Source organism: Rosa chinensis, chromosome 7 (assembly GCF_002994745.2).
Source record: "Rosa chinensis cultivar Old Blush chromosome 7, RchiOBHm-V2, whole genome shotgun sequence".
NCBI lineage: Eukaryota > Viridiplantae > Streptophyta > Magnoliopsida > Rosales > Rosaceae > Rosa > Rosa chinensis.
The window spans coordinates 63,782,948-63,803,820 of record NC_037094.1 but is presented as its reverse complement, the minus strand read 5'-3'; the positions used below and the strand labels follow the sequence as shown (position 1 = coordinate 63,803,820).

General features: G+C 37.0%; 2 protein-coding genes across 2 annotated transcripts; one reads left to right on the top strand and one right to left on the bottom strand.

The window, feature by feature from the left end:
- Nucleotides 1–3,911: 3,911 nt before the first annotated feature.
- Nucleotides 3,912–16,911, top strand: LOC112178778 (isoamylase 3, chloroplastic). The gene is made up of 25 exons (XM_024316996.2): nt 3,912–4,119; nt 4,192–4,401; nt 4,658–4,712; nt 4,811–4,879; nt 5,359–5,513; nt 6,861–6,954; nt 7,151–7,387; nt 7,741–7,845; nt 8,528–8,632; nt 9,575–9,709; nt 9,792–9,878; nt 10,064–10,118; nt 10,384–10,447; nt 11,052–11,151; nt 11,506–11,606; nt 12,052–12,103; nt 12,512–12,574; nt 13,465–13,554; nt 13,639–13,711; nt 14,414–14,493; nt 14,847–14,951; nt 15,029–15,127; nt 15,221–15,282; nt 15,679–15,787; nt 16,492–16,911. Exons 2-25 carry the CDS (start codon nt 4,208–4,210, stop codon nt 16,600–16,602), a joined length of 2,400 nt encoding a protein of 799 aa, XP_024172764.1. The 5' UTR covers nt 3,912–4,119; nt 4,192–4,207; the 3' UTR covers nt 16,603–16,911.
- Nucleotides 16,912–18,171: 1,260 nt separating this feature from the next.
- LOC112178390 (zinc finger MYM-type protein 1-like) lies at nt 18,172–20,556 on the bottom strand. The gene has a single exon (XM_024316545.2). The coding sequence runs from the start codon at nt 20,554–20,556 to the stop codon at nt 18,172–18,174; it is 2,385 nt and encodes a 794-aa protein (XP_024172313.1).
- Nucleotides 20,557–20,873: the final 317 nt, after the last annotated feature.

Sequence of the window (20,873 nt, the reverse complement as noted above, 5' to 3'; positions counted from 1 at the left end):
GCATCCACCTATCACCCTTGATGCTCACCCATTTCCCATTGCCAATGCGCCACCTAGTACCTCCATCAAGAACCTGCTTCCCCCATATGAACCCTCTCCAAATCGCTGAAGGAGTAGTCCCCAAAGTGGCATTAAGAAAACAAGAATGTTGAAAGTACTTAGCTTGCAGTAGCTCACTTACTAACGAGGGTCTTCCCCAAAAAATTCTCCAAACCGTCTTCACAAGCATTGACTGATTAAATGCTCTAAGGTCTCAAAGCCCCAATCCAAATATTTTTCATGAAACAACACTATAGGCACTCCTAGCAGCTCTTGAATTTCATCCTTCTGCTGATCAGGAACATTAGGGCTGAATGACAAAGCTGATTTTTGGAAGTTAATACGTTGACCAGCCGCACACTCATATAATAACAGACACTGCTTCAGGGAAATGCAATTATGTAACGTGCATGGCATTAACAAAGAGCAAACTATCATCAACAAATAAGAGATGGGAAATAGACGGTGCAGATGGTGCTACCCGTACTCCCTAAATCAATCCCATTACATCAGCATGGTGGAGCAGCCCAGATAACCCTTCAGATATAAAGAGAAACAAATACGGGGACAAAGGATCTCCCTGCCGGATCCCTCTAGTAGGCTTAAAAAGACCGATAGGTTGTCCACGCCAAAGGATGGAAAACGATACAGATCGCACACAAGTCATAATTAACTTCACCCATTCATCCGCAAACCCTAACCTCCGCATTACTGCTTCTAAGAAGGTCCATTCCACCCGATCATAAGCCTTACTGATATCTAGCTTCAATACCATCTTTGGATCAGCGGTGGTCTTTTGGGTACGTATGGTATGCACCATCTCAAAGGCTGCAATCACATTATCCTGTATACTCCTTCCTGACACGAAAGCACTTTGGGTACAAGCAATGATATCAGGCAGATGCTTCTTAAGTCTATTAGCCACAGCTTTGGAGATAAGCTTATACACAATCGAGCATAAACTGATAGGCCGAAACTCAGTCACATTTTTCGGGTTCGGAAGTTTTAGAATAAGAGAGATGAGAGTATGATTGAAATCCGCCAGCTCCTTGCCTTCATTTAACACATCAAGACAAAACTTACAAACCTCATCCCCTACCACAGACCAATAAGTTTTGTAAAAAAGAGCTGACATACCATCCCATCCTGGTGACTTCGTTGCCCCCATGTGTTTCAGAGCCATCTCCCATTTTTCAAACTTCTGCAAAAGTTTTCCATTCACCACATCTGTGACCTTCCTTGGAATCTTCTCAAGGACCAAGTCCACATTATCACATCCCTCCGAAGTATACAGATTAGAGAAGTAAGAGACAAAAGCAGCCTGGACGTCGACCATTCTTTCACACCAGCGACCTACTTCATCAAACACCCCAGCAATTCTATTTTGTCTCCCACGACTCTTGGCAAAAGCATGAAAAAACTTCGTATTTCGGTCACCTTCTTGTAACCAGTCAATACGCGATCTTTGTTTCCACAACGACTCCTCATACTCGGCATACTTCTCCAAGTCCGCTTTAATGGTTGCACGTTGTCCCTTATCCTCCTCAGTTGTAAGGTCTAGTGGGAACCGTTGTAAGGCGTTTTTAAGCTCCGCAATTCTCTTTGGAACATGTCCCACGACATTCTTATTCCAGTCCATTAGCTTAACTGCACAAAGCCTCAGCTTAGAGCTGAGATCACCAGCCTCCTCATCCGCCCACACGTTCCTGATAATATCTTCACACTGTGCTTCTTTGACCCAAAAGTGCTCAAATAAAAATCTTCTGTTACTCCTCTGCTGCTTTGGCAATCCAACCCCAAGTACGTCAAAAATTAGTGGGAGATGGTCACTAGCCCCCACGTCTAAATGAAAAGCATGCACCCAAGGGAAGTAGACAGCTGCACTAGGGTTCACAAATCCCCTATCCAACCTCTCCGAGACCGTCCCATTACTCCAAGTATATTTAGGTCCTGTAAACCTAATTTCTTGAAGTAAACATTCATCCACTGCTCTACCAAACCTCTCCATTTGACAAGCTGGCCGTAATCTCCCCTCACTCTTCTCATCATCTCGCAGGATCTCATTGAAATCACCGAAGATAATCCAATGCTCATTGGGTAACAAGTGAGATAGACGTCGCAGCACCTCCCAAGAATGATGTCTCTCACTAGTAACAGGGTTACCATAAAATCCCGTAAACCTCAACTTCTTATCATTAACTAGCACCGTCCCATCAATAAAACCCGGTGTAGCATCCAACACACTGACCTGTAAACTATCCTTCCATAAGAGTGCCAACCCACCCCCTTGCTTTCCTACTCTATCCACAACTTTACACTTATTATAACCAAGCGACCCACAAAGCTTCTCCATTGCTTCTTTCTTTTTCTTAGTCTCCATCAAGAAAACTAAGTCGGGATCTTGAGCCCTAAGTAATTTCTTCAGGGCATTGAATGTGGACGGGTTCCTAAGCCCGCGCACATTCCAGCTTAAAATGATCATTGTTCGTGGTGGGCCCGACCCTCGGGACCCACCACTTCAGTTCCATGCATAGTAGAACTAGAGTCTCCTTGCTTCAAGTCCTTTAGAGAATTTTTCCTTGGTGATGTAACCGGCAGTCGCTTACTAGGTGACCTGGGCATGACAAATCCTTTTGTTCTCCCACGTTTCGTCGGAGAGCCTTTCTTTTGCTTAGACTCAGTCTCCAAAGCACCAGCCGCCTGCCTATTCCTCCCATTACCTTCCCTCCTCCCACCTTTCTTAACTGCGGGGATCCCTAGCCCTTTATCCGCCAACCTAGAACCCTTCCGCACCGGAGGAGCAGAACCAGTTGCCTTTCCTGTCACCACTTCATCCACCACTGGAGCCTCGAAGAGGGTAGGTGAACATTACTAGCCGCCTTAAAGAAGTTGGCCAATATGATTTAAAAATATGATAATTCAGCATTATCATCTTTATATTCTACAACATTAAAGCCCTCCACTGTGTAATCCCACTACTAAGACCAAATTTAATGGTTCATAGAAGTGTCAATGCCTGCCACAAAATACAATTCTCATAATCACTCAAGTCGAGAAATGAGAGATTTATAATACATATATCCCATTTTACAATCTACACTTCATGTTTTATTTTTTGGTAACTTATATTTTGTCTTCACTAACTTAAATTTTGTATTTTAATAATAATTTTGATGAAGGAGTGTGAATTTCATTCCCCTTATATATCGATATAACAAAATATTCAAGAAATATATCGATATAACAAAGGTGTACTAACTCGTTATAATAATATACCAGCTCCTTGCAGTCGTACTCTAACTTGAGATTAGTCCGACTTAGTGTATCAATATATGTAATTTACTTACATTTATATCAAAACTAATTTATTTAAGATATCACATAGATTAACCAAACAAATGTCTATTAAAAAAATTCCCTCAAGTTATAGAAGAATTCTAACTCAAGATTTATTTGAACCAGTTTACTAATAAGTATACTTCTATATGAGAGTGATAATGCACAAAGATGATAATCTATCCCACGAGATAAACCACTAAACGACTTTATCATCTCTCAACGGTGGCAAAATTTAGGGTCTTCAATAATACAAGCCAAAGTCCAACCGCTAACAAAGATATTATATCAAATCGACGCAGAAGATCCAAGCAACAAAACGTAAAAAATAGAAAAGAAGTGGAAGAAGATGCAAAGCAAAAGAATACACAAATGAAAAAGGTTGAGAAGATCCAAGAAAGCCTCGGATGATATTTTGCAAGAAAGAAAGAGAGAGATTGCCAAGAGCCACGTGTCGAAACTTGACCCCATCTCCTCTCGTGTCCGTTCACGTGGCAGACATGAATAAGCACCAACACCCACTTCATTGCCCCAGAAACTATCACTCACTTCATTCCCACTTCTTCTTCTTCTTCAGATTCTTGTAGTAGTTGATTGAACCAGAAAGCCACCTCCTTTTCTCTCAAATTCGATACCCTTTTGCCTCATTAGTACTCTATATACACGCATTGGGAAACTGCGCCAGTTTTTAAACAAAGAAAGATCAAAACTTTAGCTTCCAATCTCCATGGTTGAATCGTAAAGGTAGCTCCTTTTCACTGAAATTGCATACCCTTTTGGCTCTTCTTTGCTTCTCAATGCTACTCTTTCTTGCAGGCCGAGCGCTGCTTTTATGAAACTGTGCCATTATCAACATCATCATAATCAGAATAGCAATCGAGAAAGATCAAAGATGCTCCTGCGTACCCCACATTTGTACGATTCAAATGTCTCCAAATTCCCGCTCTTTGCATCATCATCACCATTTTCGACAACTCAGGCCGGTGCTTCACCGTGTATGGTAGCTTCCCCTGTTCTTGATGTTGGGTAATGATTCTTTTTTCACTTAAAAGTTTTGTAGTAATGTTTCTTTTATTGGCTTGAAGTTCCATTTTTGTTGCTTTTGTGAGGTTTTATAGTCCATTTGAGGGAAAAACTTGATGGGTTTTGATTTAATGAGTATTGAGCAATTTAGTTAAGTGTGTTGGTTTTTAGTGATGACTCTTGTTATGCGGTGTCTTGTAAGAGGGGATGATGTGAAGGATTAATTGGGTTTGTGTTGATTTTCGGATGGTTTTATTAGGTTGAAGTTGAGTAAACAAGCAACGGGCAGCAATCAGCAAGGGCTTGTGAGAAAGGCATGTTTAATCTTTCTGTAATGCAAATGAAGTTAACATTTGTTATTTGGGCTTTGCACTGTTATTGATTGTATGGCTGGACTTTTCGGATAGGTTAGACCCGGGATCATGTCATGCATAGCACGGGTAATGCGTACGGTCAGGGTGCTCAGGGAAGTGTGCTAGAGGTACTGGTTTTATCTTCTGTATTTCTGATTGTATAATAAATTATTAGACATGAAGATTAATACATATCTGAAAGACTGAAAGCAGTACACTAAGACATCTATCACTTCATTTGTTGGAGAATATGGAATCCCACATAGGGAATTCAAAGCCTTTGGAATGGCCAATTGGTTTTGGTTAGAAAATATGCTCTTCTTTCTATTATGTTTTGAGAACAGGCTAGTCATTTCAACTATGTGCGGGGCATAATTTGTGCTCCACGCAATTTTGATTTTTGTGCCTGGTACAACATGCAGTGGCATGTGACAGAGTTTGTTAAAGAATGTAGAATCCCATATTGAAGCTTCTAAGCCTTGTGTGAAAATATACAAGACCTTGTACCTTCCCCCCATTTCCAATTTTGTTCTCCTAATCCCCTTTTTTCACCATGTTTGAATGGACATAATTCACATTTTCATGTTTTCACTGCTTGTGTTTATAGGAAGAAGCCCAACTGGCAGAGACCAGCCAGTCATGGAAAACTTTTCCAGGTCAGGCTTTTCCGCTGGGTGTATCAGAAGTTGATACTGGTGTCAATTTTGCCATTTTCTCACAGCACGCAACCGCTGTCACACTTTGCATTAAGCTTGAAGAGAGGTGCATTCTATTTCCATTTTTTTTTTGTGTTTAGTTAATATCCAATTATGTACACAGCTACACACACGTGTTTCTAGATATTGAATATCAGCTTTTATCAAATTTTATATGTCCAGCTGCGGCGTTAAATCATTAGGTGCAAGTAAGTTTCAAGTTCAATTATTGGGTTAGATCAGATTGTAGAGAGAGGTTTTCTTTGGCCATTCCTGACTTCCTGCTTTACATTCCTGTCAATCACTGAATCATCTTCTCATTTTTTTACTAGGATTGTGAATAATCATTTCAGTCTGCGTCTCTTATTTGAATTCTTTCAACTCTGAATCACCAATGCTCCCATTTTCGGCCATAACTTCCTTTTGGATTCTTCCAGTCATCTCTTAGTACTTCACGTTCTGAGGAACTTGACTGATGAAAAATTTCTCAAAGTTCTCAGACAAGTCTCTGTGAATTTGTCTTGGCTAGTTGGTTACAAGAATTGTTCTGCTTGTTCTTTGGGGACATTTACGTGTAAAACCTTTCTCCCTTGGTTGACAGAATATCTTGCTATCAAGTTTTTGCGTCATTTAAGAAAATCTGAAAGGATGTACCCATTAAGTGAAAAGCGGTTGGTGGTTGATGGGAAACTAATACTTGTGACCCTTCAGAAAAGCTGACCTTGGTTTGTTTATCTCCAAATGGTTTGCTTAGTTTTAAAGACCAGAGGAGAGTGCTCATCAAATTATGCAAATTTGGGTTTGGGCTAGAAATTTAGAAATTGGTGTTCCTTGCTGCTGTTAGTTATTGCACATTGGGCTAACAGAAAGGCAATTATCCTGTCAACTTATTTCAAATTTTTGATGTGGAAGGTTGGAAAGATATGACAGTGGCCTTTATTCGAACAAAGTTAGATACTGTTTACTAATAGGAAACAGGGTATAGTAGAGTTTCAATTCTTCTTAGTCTTTGTATATGATTGGAGGGGGCTTTGACCTGAGTGTGATTTAAATAATTTCTCGGTCAGTTCAGATTGTAGTTTTAGTTGGGATTTTCTAGGGCTTTATTTTTATTTCTTATTTTTTTCCCTTCAGTTCAGACTGTATTTGTACTTTAGATTTTGTAGTATTTCTTTCATTCTTTGTTTCAACCAAGAAGTTGTTTTTTTCATGAAAAACTGCTTCCCTAAACTATATCTTTAGATTTATGGATATAATTCTTGTTTATTGCCTGTTGTTTCTAGCTATTACGATAACTCTTGTAAATTATTTTATAGCTATAAAATTGGATATATTGGTTTATATGTCCATCGCTTCTTTTCCTTCCCTTCTCTGTTTCCTGACTCTTTGTTTTAACGAATATAATTTTTGTCAGGGGACAGTTTGGAGGGCCAGATGGTGGAATGACTGAGCTGGCTTTGGATCCTAAAGAGAACAAGACAGGCGACATTTGGCACATATGTATAAAGGTAAACATTTGATTTTAATTGCTAAATTATTATGTCGCTTTCTGTTGTTCTGTGTTTTACATGGTGTTTCCCTTTAACATACATTAATCTTTTTCTCCTTCTCCATCTCCCTCTCTTATTTTTTCTTATTGAGAGTGGAAGTCTATATCTATTCCTTCGTCTCAGTTGTCATGATGATGAAGTTCTTTATTTACAGGATTTTCCCCGTAGCAATGTCCTTTATGGTTACCGTATTGATGGACCTCAAGGTTGGCAGCAAGGGCATCGGTTTGACAGCAGCATTGTACTAATAGATCCTTATGCGAAGCTAGTTGAAGGCCGCCGGTATTTTGGAGATTCCAGAGAAAAGTTATCTGGGTTTCTTGGTACCTATGATTTTGATAGCTTGCCTTTTGATTGGGGAGACAACTACAAGCTTCCAAATATACCCGAGGTAAATAAATTGCCCAATGTGGTTGTCATTCAGTAGACAAGATAAACAGTTCTGTTGACAATTGGTCAATCAGATGGAAATTGATAGGTCCTTTCTTGCTCTTCAAATCACCCTCACCTCAACTTCATATCTTATTCTTTGATGGGCAAACCCCCTTTTTTTTGTTTTATATATTTTTAATAAGCTTTTACTCTACTCGTGGGTCCTATGAAGTAATTTTCATTTTTTAATGACTATAAAGTTTCTACTGGTCAAATGAATGTTTTGATCACCTGTTGTGTTTCTTAGTTGAATGCAGACTTCAAAAGCATCTTATTGCACCACAACCTGTTTGTTTGCTGCTGTTTTTGCAGAATGATCTTGTTATATATGAAATGAATGTTCGTGCATTTACAGCTGATGAATCCAGTGGTCTGGATCCAGATGTTCGTGGTAGCTACTGTGGTCTGATTGACAAGGTAATCGTGGATTGTGGCTATGAAAAACAATATATTCATATACTGAGCCACGTTTTCTATGCAATTTCAATACTTCCGTTTGTTTCCAAGAAACTTTTAAGAGGTTTTATTTACAAGAAACTATGATCACTTGATGTTAACGAGCTACTGCTGAAAATGTAGATAGTATATCAGGTTTGGTCATCCTGCCTTTCACCGGTCCATTAATGGTTATCATGAGGATTAGTTTAAATAGATAGAACCGACAATATGCTCAAGTTACTAAAGCAATGTTGAAGCTCCCAATCTATTTATAAAGTAATGCCCATAGATTTCCCAATCTATTTATAAAGTAATGCCCATAGATCTAGGTCATATAATTTCAGTTCTTGCTAAATGGTTATGGACGGACACGAATGTCATGAGACAAGACTAGTGAACGTCTATCCTTTCAAATGAAATGATCCAAGGGGACCTAGACTCTAGATTTTGAATATTCTGAAAGAAATATTATTTGATTGTGAATACGTGTTCTTTCTTCCATGAGATCGAAGTGTGGCATGTTGAAGACAAGACATGAATACTATACTGTCTAATCATCTGTCCTTTATCATTGATTGCTATGATTTGCATAGTATATAGCTGTTTATTTGCTTTGGTGTGCTGCATTTCTCTGACTTCTCCCCTTTGTTTGAATTCTAAGATTCCACACCTTCTAGAGCTCGGCATCAATGCTGTAGAGTTGCTGCCTGTCTTTGAATTTGATGAGTTTGAGTTTCAAAGGCGTTCAAATCCTAGAGATCACATGGTAAGTAAATCAGTTTTTTCATGCTCTTGCATTGATGAAAGGCACTACTTAATTGAAATGGAGTGAGTTACAAGTCACAATAAGCAAAGCAGAGCTGTTTCCATGCAAACTTTAGAAGCTATTTGCTTATGTAAAACCAAATTTCCACTATATAACAGGTCTATGCAGGTTCACTTATATATGCAAGGAATAATTTTTTTGCCTCGGGGTATTATACCACGTCATTGATTTTTACTGTTTCATGGTTGGATGATTTAATACCTGAACAAACCACTACTCGATAACATATGAAAAGTTATAGATTATAAATAGACAATGTCAGCGTTTAACAGGGAGAGCTAGGTAGGTTGCTTCCATTGGTAATTCTATTCACCTCCAAAGTATAAGGATCTCTCTCTCTCTCTCTCTCTCTCTCTCTCTAAGCTAATACGGATTGGGAACGGATACGTCCAATACATTAGAAACTCTCTCTCTCTCACATTGATGGTCTGAGATTCCAATGAAAATCCAGACGACGATTATCTTTGTGAAATATGTGATCCTATAAATGGAATAAAACTATAAGGGATAGAAATATATCTTTTCAGCTATTTTCTGTGGTTAGGACATAAATTCAATGATGTATTGGAGGAATCCAGCTACTGCATCACCTAGTTATTCTCATAAGGTGTTCAAGTCTTATAGTCCTTGTTGCAAAGGGATGTAGTTACTGTCAGATCGATGTGCCAGGTGGTTCCAAATGAAATTTAAGCTGGTTATTCAAGATGTTGCACTTGGATGGTCTTTCCATTTGTTCTTGTGCTTTCTAATACACTAGTAAACTCAAATTGAATATTATTTAGTGTATATTCTGTTTTCTCACTTTTTAAAGCCGGTGAGCATTAAGTTTCACTGTAACCAAGTGGTCTAATTTATTTTTCCCAACGGTTTCTTTTGCTCAAGATTAATACGTGGGGCTACTCAACAATAAACTTCTTTGCCCCTATGAGCCGTTATGCGAGTGCTGGTGGAGGACCCCTTAAAGCTTCCCATGAATTTAAAGAAATGGTTAAAGCCTTGCATGGTGCTGGGATAGAGGTAAACTTTTTTTCTTTTTCTTTGCATGTGTGTGGAGCAAAGTGCCTGTAGTTGCAGTAGTAAACTGTCTTCCTTCGTGCAGGTCATTTTGGATGTTGTCTATAACCATACAAATGAAGCTGATGATGCCTACCCTTATACCACTTCATTTCGTGGCATAGATAATAAGGTGATGTCTCACTTCTCTTATGAGAATTTTAGTTTTTATTCTTGTGGTTTGAATATTTTTCCTCAATGCCGAAAGATGTTAGGCTGAGTTCAGTTGACATTTCTACTCGGACAATATTTTTCAGAAAAGAAATTAACATATCCTATCAGATTTTTCTTGTTTGACGATGCATCCTTCCTCTATAGGTTTATTACATGCTGGACCCAAACAATGGCCAATTACTGAACTTCTCGGGCTGTGGTAATTCAATTGTCTTATCTGTCTCTTCTTGCCCCTCAATTTTGTGTTTACTATAAAAATTATGATGTTGCATATTATTTTTAGTTTACAATTATATATGTTTTGCCTTTGATAGTTGGTGTTCTCCTTTTGGCACTACCAAGGAAAAGACATGTGTTTGATATCAATGATATTGTTATGACATGCTGAATTGTGAAAGCAAAGCAGGATTGCCTTCTCATAAGCATATGCAATTCTCATAGTGTTTATTCTTTTGGGTCTCCAGGGAACACATTTAACTGTAACCATCCTGTTGTTATGGAGCTCGTTCTCGAGAGCTTAAGACACTGGTAAGTACACAATTCAGAGAGTTCAGAGCGCTTACTTTATTGCTAGCTGTATTTTCATTTGTTTTTGTGTTTGATTTTTCGCTTTTCTTTCCTTTTCTCAACACCAACATAGAGTTCTTAGCTTTTATTATGCAGCCACCTGCTCACTCTTTTGGTATCTTTTATTCATCTGGTGAATGGCGTTAATTATATTTCTACTTGTTATTTTATTATTATTATTATTATTTTTTTAAAGCAACACACTGAAGCGTGGAAGTTTTCATTGTAGTCAGCCAACTGTGATTAACTGATAAGGCAATAACAGTCCACCATCTGGATCAATTCTGGCCATTAAATTCTTTCATTATCCTTGAGAAGATTATTGGACATAGATTCTTTATTACTCGAGTGGACCTTTCATCCACCCTGGCCTTTTGTTTTTTTTACTGTTTCATAATTATATGCCTAAAACTTATCGAAACAGAGTTAATATTTTGGCCAAAGCTTATCTAAAATGATTAAATTTCAAATTCTATTACATCTATAGTCTTTGTTTGTTGATTTTGGTTATGAATTGCTAGCCAATATCAAGCTTCTTACATTCTCTTTTGTTACACATTTTCAGGGTCACTGAATACCATGTGGATGGATTTAGATTTGACCTTGCTAGTGCTCTTTGTCGGGGAGCAGATGGAGCTCCACTTGATGCGCCGCCACTTATCCGGGTAAGTTATTTGTAGAAGTTGGATACAGACATGCACATATGCATGTATACTAATCACACGTATATCGTTGGGGATTGACAGATTTTGCTAGTTTATATTCCAACACTTTCCCACATGTGAATCTCTTCCCACCACTAGGGAGTCTAACATGTGGAATCAAACATAAATTTGGAGATCATAATTGGGGAGTTGTATAGTTATAAGTTTTGCACATTGTTATGAACACATTACATAGTGCATTATGATGTATGTTCTCTAGCAGTTGAGTTTGCTTTCTATTTATTGCATTAACATTCCAGAAGTGCAGTTGGGAGGATATACTTAGTTTTTTGTTTGGTTTGTTTTTGGGACCAGGCTATCGCAAAGGATGCCATTCTATCGAGATGTAAAGTTATTTCTGAGCCTTGGGATTGTGGAGGCCTTTATCTTGTTGGAAGATTTCCAAACTGGGACAGGTAATCATGATACAAATCCTACTTATTATTAAAATATAATACGTGTAGAATTTATGGAAATGACATGAAATTTTTTAACTGAACTTTACAAAATGTTGAAAAATAGTAATGCATCGATTAAACAACAATTAGTTCTGTGATGAAAAACACATATAAGATTATCAAGGCACCAGACCTTCAAAGAAGCAACCATTTCAATAGTACTTGACTGTCACTAATCTATCTAAAACTGATGTTCAATAACACATCTCACTTTTTTTTTTTTGAGAATGAAGAACACATCTCATTAATACATAAAGAACTTAGAAATATTGAAATTAGTTATAAAAGAGTTTCTTCAAATAAAATTTATTAGTTATAAAAGAGTTTCTTCAAATAAAATTTTGTGTGAATAAGAAAGTTCGAATGGCTCATCTCCATTACTTATGAGATTCCTTAAACGCAGGTGGGCTGAATGGAATGGAATATATCGTGACGACTTGAGGAGATTTATAAAGGTAGTTCCATTAGATGACAATGATCCAACTCAGATGGGTCTACAACTCATTCATGTTGTTAGTTAAAGTAAAATATCCAAGAGCTAAGCAATGGATGTCAGGAATACATAGACATTCTGATTGGAAGGAATCTCCTCTCAAATGAATTAAGATATATGGGCTAAATCTGATGATAAAGGGTTTGGATGTCTTTAGATGAGTTTTTAGTTTTAGATAAGTGGATGCTGTTTAAAGCAATATCGAAATGCGATGACAATTACTGTTCAATTTTTGGTGGTATAATAGTAGATGGTTGTTGATTCGTTCTTTCTTTCGACAGCTGTGAATCTAGGCACATTGAGTTATAAATTGCATATGCACACATATGAATCCTGTTTTCAGATCTTTTATTAAGTTCTGTTTATACAGGGAGACTCAGGTATGAAAGGAAGTTTTGCAACTCGTGTTTCTGGATCTGCTGACCTTTACAAAGTAAGCATGGGTGTTTCATAAATTATTATTGAATAGTGGCTATTACCTTTAATTTCATTTCTTGTTTTATGACTGTCAAACTTGTTAGGCGGGCTCTAATCTGAATTTTATATTCCCACACGGGATAATTGGTTCGAGATTAATAAATTCAACAACACTGAACATGGAGATGGGATCATTAAGGGAATTAAGAAGTAGTGCCTATAGATCTATTGTCTTGGCTTGATGTTGGAGATAGATGCCCAAGTTACAATGAAAAGGAATTCATGTTAATGTAGCTGCACATATTTCTTTTCCACAAATTATCCTTTTGTATCACTAGCTATCTTGACTAAAACTGGCAGAACACCAGATACCCTCCTTACTAAGATGCTTTTATAGAGATTCAATGCAAGTACCCTCATGCTCATGCTTAACATTATTGAATGTATATTTTTCTCTTCTAGTTTCTATTGGACCCCAAAATATAATGTTTAAAATTTCTCTTTTCTATAACTCTGTACAATTGAAAGTAGCAGTTACCTGATGCTGCAACCTAGAATTAGTAATATTATTTCTTTTATCTTATGATGCTACCTATCAATTTCATAATGTTGATGTTGGATTATTCTTCTTGGTTCTTGATCAAAATCTGTGATATGTTTTTGGCTTTCTTGGAAACATACTATTATCTAGTAATGAACATCTAGCTTGCATCTCATTATTAATAACTTCAGATTTTTTTTTTTTTTTTGAAAAGTACTTCAGATTTTTTTTTAGCTCAGAGTCCATCTGTTTTTTGCATTTATTCTTTTGGTGCACCAGGGTTCTTATTTCGAGGAATCTGTGTTACTTCTATATTGATTGCATGCTCTAGTTATATGTTCTAATAGTTTTCACTCGTTCCACAGACAAATAAGCGCAAGCCTTATCACAGTATTAATTTTATTATTGCACATGATGGGTTCACACTATATGATCTCGTTTCATACAATTTCAAGGTACTCTATCTTTCCTAAGATATCAGAATTTGCCATTTATTGCAGTCTAGTCATGCATTCTTCTCATGATTGTTAGTTTTGTAGCACAATGATGCTAACGGAGAAGGAGGAAATGATGGAAGTAATGATAATCTGAGCTGGAATTGTGGTTATGAAGGTATGCTAAAATCCGATGCTTGGTCCCTCATATATTCTGAACGGATCTTAGCTTTGATGTGTTAAAACTTTTGAAGACTGAAATATTGTTGTCAAAATGTCACGTCTTAAAAGTCATAGGCGATATTGTTCTCAAGTCTGCAAAACAAACCTTTTGTGGACTGATGTATTGTTTCCAAGTCTGTGGATCTTTGCTTTCATTTTCCAATATTTGTCTATATGTAAGGGCCGTGGTAGTGTATATGAATTTCTGTTCACAAATCAATATGAAATAGCAATTACCAAATATGATTTTGTCAAATAGCTGTGAACTAGTGGTTTACATGCATATGCAGTTATGCACTAACTTATGAGTTACGACAAAATGTCCTGATTCCCTTTATCATACATTGTGCATCTATTGCTTCAAAATAGGAGACAGACTTATTCTGCAAATGGGACAGGGACAGTTCGTTAGTACCACTTGCCATCCTTGACATCCATATATAGAATGGTTAACCTTGGGGCTTGACCCTTTGGTCTTAGATCCAAGGCAGTATTCGACACAATTTGTTTATTGAACTAAAACTGCTTAATTGTCAGGCAGGAAAGTGCGTTAGAAAAACCCAAGATGCAGCATTAATTTGTAGTTATCTTTTTCATTTTATATTTTCATATTTTCCATATGGTGAAGTCTTTTACTTTATCTATATTTAATTTCCAGGAGAAACCGATGATTCTACTGTTAAAGCTATACGCTCCCGGCAAATGAAAAACTTCCATCTGGCGTTGATGATCTCTCAGGTAAACATGCTCAAAACCAATTTCGTGTGTCGTATTCATGCATATCTTACGTTTTGTTTCAGTTTTTCTTGTTTAGACGTTACCTAAATATTGTGAAGCTGAGATATCTGTTTTCAAAAATTCTGATTTTACCTGATATTTCTGATTTTGTCAGTATTGAAAATTGTTATACCTCCTGGTCCTCTCAACAGTCTTCTCCTGTCTGTTGATTGGCACTAAATAGATTTAAAATTCTCCTCTTATCATTCTTTCTGGGATTCTAGCTGCATTTGATTTCCCCAAAATATTTGAATTGTTATATGCCACTACCAAACATTTAATGTTGAATTATTATTTTGACTCCATTTTTCCAGGGAACACCAATGATGCTGATGGGAGATGAATATGGGCATACTCGATATGGAAATAACAACAGTTATGGACATGATACTGCTATTAACCATTTCCAGTGGGGACTGGTAAGTCACTTTAGTTTTGGCTTTCTTTTCAGCTTTAGCATAGATGAATGACACGGAATAATCTCATGGCATGGCAGTTGGAATCACGGAAGAATAATCACTTCAGGTTTTTCAAAGAGGTGATAAACTATCGAAGAACACATCGTGTATTTGGCCGTGATAGTTTTCTTGAGAAAGTAATCTCCTTGTTATTCTTGTTTTGCTCTTTTAACTCATTCAATGATAAGCATCCTCTTCGTCTAAGAGTCACTAAACTTTGATTCGTGCAGAGTGATGTGACATGGCATGAAGGCAACTGGGACAATTATGAGAGCAAGTTTCTTGCATTTACGTAAGAAATTAATACTGTCTTCAGTATTAAAGATATTTGATACAGAAATCTGGATTTTTAAAGATATTGTACGAGGGGAGTGTTGTAGAGTTGTTTGTGTTATTGGGCACAGCACCTTGGTACCAGGAACTTGATAAATGGATTTTTTTTTTTTTGGGTTTTCTTTCTTTTGGAGAAATGGGTTATGATTGTCCTGAAGTCAGTAAGATACTTTGTTTTCTTTCACTTGGATTGATCCTAAACAAAATTTTAGATGTCCTTTCATTCTGGTGACTCCTGAGACTGGATATGGGGCGGGGCGGACATGAGATTAGCTATGGTCTTATGCCTAAATTATACTACAACAGCTCACTCTGTTTAATGGATAACAGATCTATGGAAATACTTCTTTTGCAGGTTTCATGACAATAATGGAGGAGACATCTACATGGCATTCAATGCTCATGATTATTTTATTGAAGTTCCGATCCCGTCACCACCAGAAAAGAGGATTTGGTTTCGTGTGGTTAGTTATTTCCCACCTTAGTATATATATATATCTAGCTTTGTAGCTGCTTTTACTGCTAACCTGCATCGTCTTCACTTGCGATTCTTTCTTTTTATACTACCACCCTCTATGTTTTTGTTTGTGACCATGCTATTGCTTTTGCCCTTATGCTGTCGTGCATATTAATCAGCTTAGTCGGTATTTATCGACTTGTGGAGAAGAAGTTTCCTGATCTTATTTCGTGATTATGGAGATACAAAGAGGACTAGAAATATGCATGTTCAAATTTTGTCCAGTGCTTCCTATTACCTTACTTTTATCAAGTTATCATCCATGTTGAATATCAGAAGAGGTTTTGAGAGACCAAAACCAATTTGGTGCTGCATGAATAGTGCTATGTTTTTCATTGAATGCCTTCCATATTCCATAACCTTTGACCTCTTTTTCCCCTTTCACTCTGATATCTTTATTTTACTTCTTGTATTTCATACTACCTGTAATGTATGAGGTTTCTGGTGTACAGTACTACAGATACACTAAGCTTTCACTAAAGTAAGCTAGCAGGTATATTCATAGATGGACTTTAGGCTACATGTATGCCAAATAAAACATAGATGGGCCTCCGTGAATGCTCTCCTTTCTTTTCTTTTGGTTTGCCGCTTTTCAGTTACTATGTTTTTCTCAATACAACTCGACTGATAACAAGTGTTGTTGAATTGCAGGTCGACACTAATCTCGAGTCTCCCAATGACTTTGTGCTTGAAGGCGTCCCAGGCATTAGAGGCACTTACAACATGGCCCCTTACTCCTCAATTCTTCTTGAAGCAAAATGATCAGACGACTCGGAAGCCGCTTGCTGATGAAGTTTTCAGATCATGTGAACGCTGGTTGAAGGACTGCTAATTCTATCTGGGACACATTTCACTTTGAAGTCCTTAAATTCTAGAAATCCACTTTCATATCACTGGAACATTGAAGTAGTTTTTATGTTGGAGTAGTTCAGAACTTCAGATCGCCAATAAGAAACCATCGGCTTCCACCTTGTATATTCAGAGGGAGCTAGCTGTGAATGCTTGTAATTACTCTTAATAATCACATAATAGATAATTGGGATGATACGGCACCTACAGTTACCACAATAATACCAGAGGCATGACCAAATGTCATATAACCTCTATTAGTAATTTATCATATAATCCACGAATGAAACACACTGACGTCTTTTCAAAATTATGTTTGAAAATATATAATACCTGAAAATAATTTTATGAATATAATACAAGATGTATATAATACATTTTTAAGAGTATATACATCTCGTATTTTATTAACGATACATATATGGAGTTTTCCATATTTTCATGATTTATCGGTTGGCATATGGAGTTTTCCATGTTTGGGAGCCAGTTCCAGTTCCTCAATATCCTTTGTTTTTCACAAGCATTTCATTTCATGAATGTGTAGCATATATGGGTCTGCCAGTGTGGAGGAATTTGAATGTTACTTCCTTTTCTGAATGTGATCAATGCACGATGCAAAATGACTTGGCTGCCTGAGATCAACAAGTGAATGTCGGTGAAATGGTGATTCATGTGTCCCATCTGCCTGACATCAACAGCCGTAGCCTTCGGCTTCCATCCACATCTGTGCTCGAACTCAACCGGAAAGAGTTTGCCTTCTCTAAGCAAAGAAGGAAACCGTTGTCGAAAGCCAGCTCTAACTCTCTAAGCTGGACGACAACCGAAAGCCCAAAAAAGCTTTGATGGGTGTGCCTCAACTATGCACTGAAGACCTAGATTACACTTTCCACTAGGTTTCGCCCCATCAAAGCTTTGATTAACATATCGATGATCGATTCCATTATACATATGATGGTGCATAATGACATCGTGTAAACTGTAATATGTCTTCTAACCACCCACCCACGTACCTAAGAAATATCTTTGTGCATTTACAATGACTCCACGGCCTAGAACTAGCTAGTGTTTTATGGCATGTCAAAAGAGTCATTACCATTTCCAGAAGCAAAAGCAAAAGCAAAAAATGCAAAGGGTTTCTAGTTTTCTCATTTGGAATGAAAAAGTTTTAGCTCTACGTCTATCGAGTGACTCTGTCTCCCTTGCTTTTGACAGTTTTTTTTGGCTCTGATTTATGATTTTCCATATTAGAAAAAAAAAAATTAAAAAAATCTAGTCTGCTAGGGTTGAGAGTGCAGCAGCCGTGGTTGGTATGCTACCTCTAGTATCTTCCACATTATCATGGAGGCTCTTGTGGGTTTGTGCCTGCTCGTTTCTTTTTTGTACCTTGGCAGCAGTGGCGGAGCCAGGAATTTAGGTTCACTGGGGCACAAAAAAAATATATATATGAAGACATACAAAATCTTTAAATGTAGTTTCTATCTATTACAATGGTAATTGCCCTCGACGAGATTTCATATTTTGAAATCGTTGCATGATAGCCTCATCATCTATGCTAGTAAAAATGTCCTTCTCAATATATGAAATCAAGCAATCATTCATAAACTCGTCACCCATTCGACTACGTAAACGAGTCTTCACAATATTCATAGCAGAAAATACTCTCTCTACACTTGCAGTCGCAACTGGTAGAATCAATGCTAGTGTCAAAAGCAAGTACACCAGTGGATATGTCACATCTTTTTTGGTCTGAACCATCTTTTTTGCAAGATCAGTAATTCCCTTCAATTCAAAAAACTCAATGTTGGAGCGCATGTCTACTATATAATTTTCAAGTTGATCATCAAGTACCTCTGGATCATGTGCAGAAAAATCCTGAGGATAATATTGGGCCAGCTTTATCAACTTTTCTTTGTCAAAAGCTGAGAATGAATTTCTCGGGTTCAAACATGACATACAAAGAAGCAACTCAGTATTCTTCTCATTGAAACGATCATTCAACTCTTGAAGCTGATTATCAATAACAGTATAAAACAACTGAACACGGTAATGATGCAAGTTTGTGATCACTTGAGCATTGCGCTTTGATTTCCCTTGGGCTACAAAGCATTCATCCATGTTTAGAACTTCAATAGAATGCTTCTCACAAAAAATTGTAATTTGTGCAAGTAAAGAATCCCAACCACTCTCTCTCATTGCCTGCAATCGTTCCTTGCATACAGTAACCAAGTTCATAGCATTCACAATATCTTGATCTTTCTTTTGTAGTGCTTTTGACAAATCATTTGTGATTCCCAACACTTTTCTCATCAAGTGCAGACAGAAAATGAATTCATATGATCGCATATAATCCAATAAAACCCTTGCTTCTAACTTTTGTTCAGAACTTGTTCCATCCATTCTGACAACCTCGAGTACAGCTATCACAGATTTGAACATTCTAGACAAGCTAATTAATGTATCATAATGAGAGCTCCATCGTGTATCACTAGTTCGCTTCACACTAGTTTCCTGATTCAAGCCTTGACCACTTGAAAGCTCATTGTTTTCTAGTGCTTCTAATATGTCATCACCATGTTTTTCTCGAAGAATGTCTCGTCTTTTAGCTGATGCTCCAACCACATTCACCACATTACCAACCAAAGTAAAGAAATCTGAAACCAAATCATGATTCTTGGCCACTGCTACCAAAGCTAACTGTAGTTGATGAGCAAAACAATGCACATAAAAAGCACATTTATTTTCATTCAAAATAAGTGTTTTCAAACCATTCAGCTCACCTCTCATATTACTTGCTCCATCATATCCTTGACCTCGCAGTCTTGAAATGCTTAATCCATGTCTACATAAAAAATCATCAATAGCTTCCTTTAGTGTGATAGCATTGGTATTCGTAACATGCTCAATACCCACAAAACGCTCAATCACATTTCCATCATCCACATACCGTAGTACAATGGCCATTTGCTCCTTTGAGGACATATCTCGAGATTCATCAACAAGAATGGCAAATAAAGAATCACCAAGTTCACTAGCAATTGTATTGACAATTTCAATTGAAATAGCACTTACAATGTCCTTCTGAATATCAGGTGATGTTAACTTCAAATTTTCCGGAGCATTTTTCAATGTGACAGCTTTTATATCTTCATTATAACCACATAACCATTCCAAAATTTCAAGAAAATTTCCTCGATTATTTGAATTTTCAGATTCATCATGCCCACAAAATGGAAGTCCTTGCTTCAAAAGAATTCTAACGACACCGATTGATGCACTTAAGCGAGTCTGGTAGTCAATTCGATCTTGGCTTGTATGATTTGACAATATGGTTTCAATCCGTTGTTTTTGATTTAGTAACGCTTCACAATTTCTTTGAGCCTTGTTATGGGTACTGTTTGGCCCTCCAATATGACCATATACTATACTCTTCTTCTTCCAGTTCTTAAATCCGTCACCCACAAAAGTATCACCACCTCCTTGTTTAAAAAGATAACAACATAGACAATATGCAGCATCGTTTTTAATGCTATACTCTAACCAAGTAGGAAAATCATCAAACCACTCTTTAACAAATCTTCTTTTCTTTCTCCCAAATTCTGTGATAGGAAACTCATGAGCTCTAGGTTGACAAGGACCTTTTTGTAGATAATATCTGCGTACTTCATCTTGAACATTAGGATGATAACTTGAAATTGAAGGACGATTTCCAGGATCAGAAGGATATTTTTCATTAATTTCAGGACAATGCTTCTCTGAATTACTATCATTCTTCTTTGTTTTTTTTGCAGGAGATGAATCCAATGACCTATTTGTACCCGACGACCCCTCTACACTAGAATTTTCTTTTCTTTTAAAGTACCTTAACATATTTAAATGAAGAATAGTGTAGTATTGAGAACCAAAACAAACGACTGCAACAATATTCTTCACAAAATAATTGATTGAGAATCGTTACTTGACAATGTATATATATACATGTTTTTTTAATCCTTTTCTTGGTAGACTTCACAATTAGTAAGTAATAAGGAAATAGGAACCATTAATCCTCTTTCTGTTAGTAAAAAAAAATTAAAAAAGAAAAATATTATATAAAGTTAAATGAAGTCAAACGTGGGACCCATGTTTCTGAAACAACATCAATGGAAAGAATGAAGAAGAGCACGTGAAGTACTCCCCCATAATCA

Excerpts from the sequence above, each read along its gene's own strand:
- LOC112178778 (XM_024316996.2), top strand. The coding sequence starts at position 4,208 with ATGAAACTGTGCCATTATCAACATCATCATAATCAGAATAGCAATCGA. Across the intron at positions 10,119-10,383 it reads ACTGAACTTCTCGGGCTGTG|GGAACACATTTAACTGTAAC; the intron begins GTAATTCAATTG and ends TTGGGTCTCCAG. Across the intron at positions 10,448-11,051 it reads CTCGAGAGCTTAAGACACTG|GGTCACTGAATACCATGTGG; the intron begins GTAAGTACACAA and ends ACACATTTTCAG.
- LOC112178390 (XM_024316545.2), bottom strand. The coding sequence starts at position 20,556 with ATGTTAAGGTACTTTAAAAGAAAAGAAAATTCTAGTGTAGAGGGGTCG.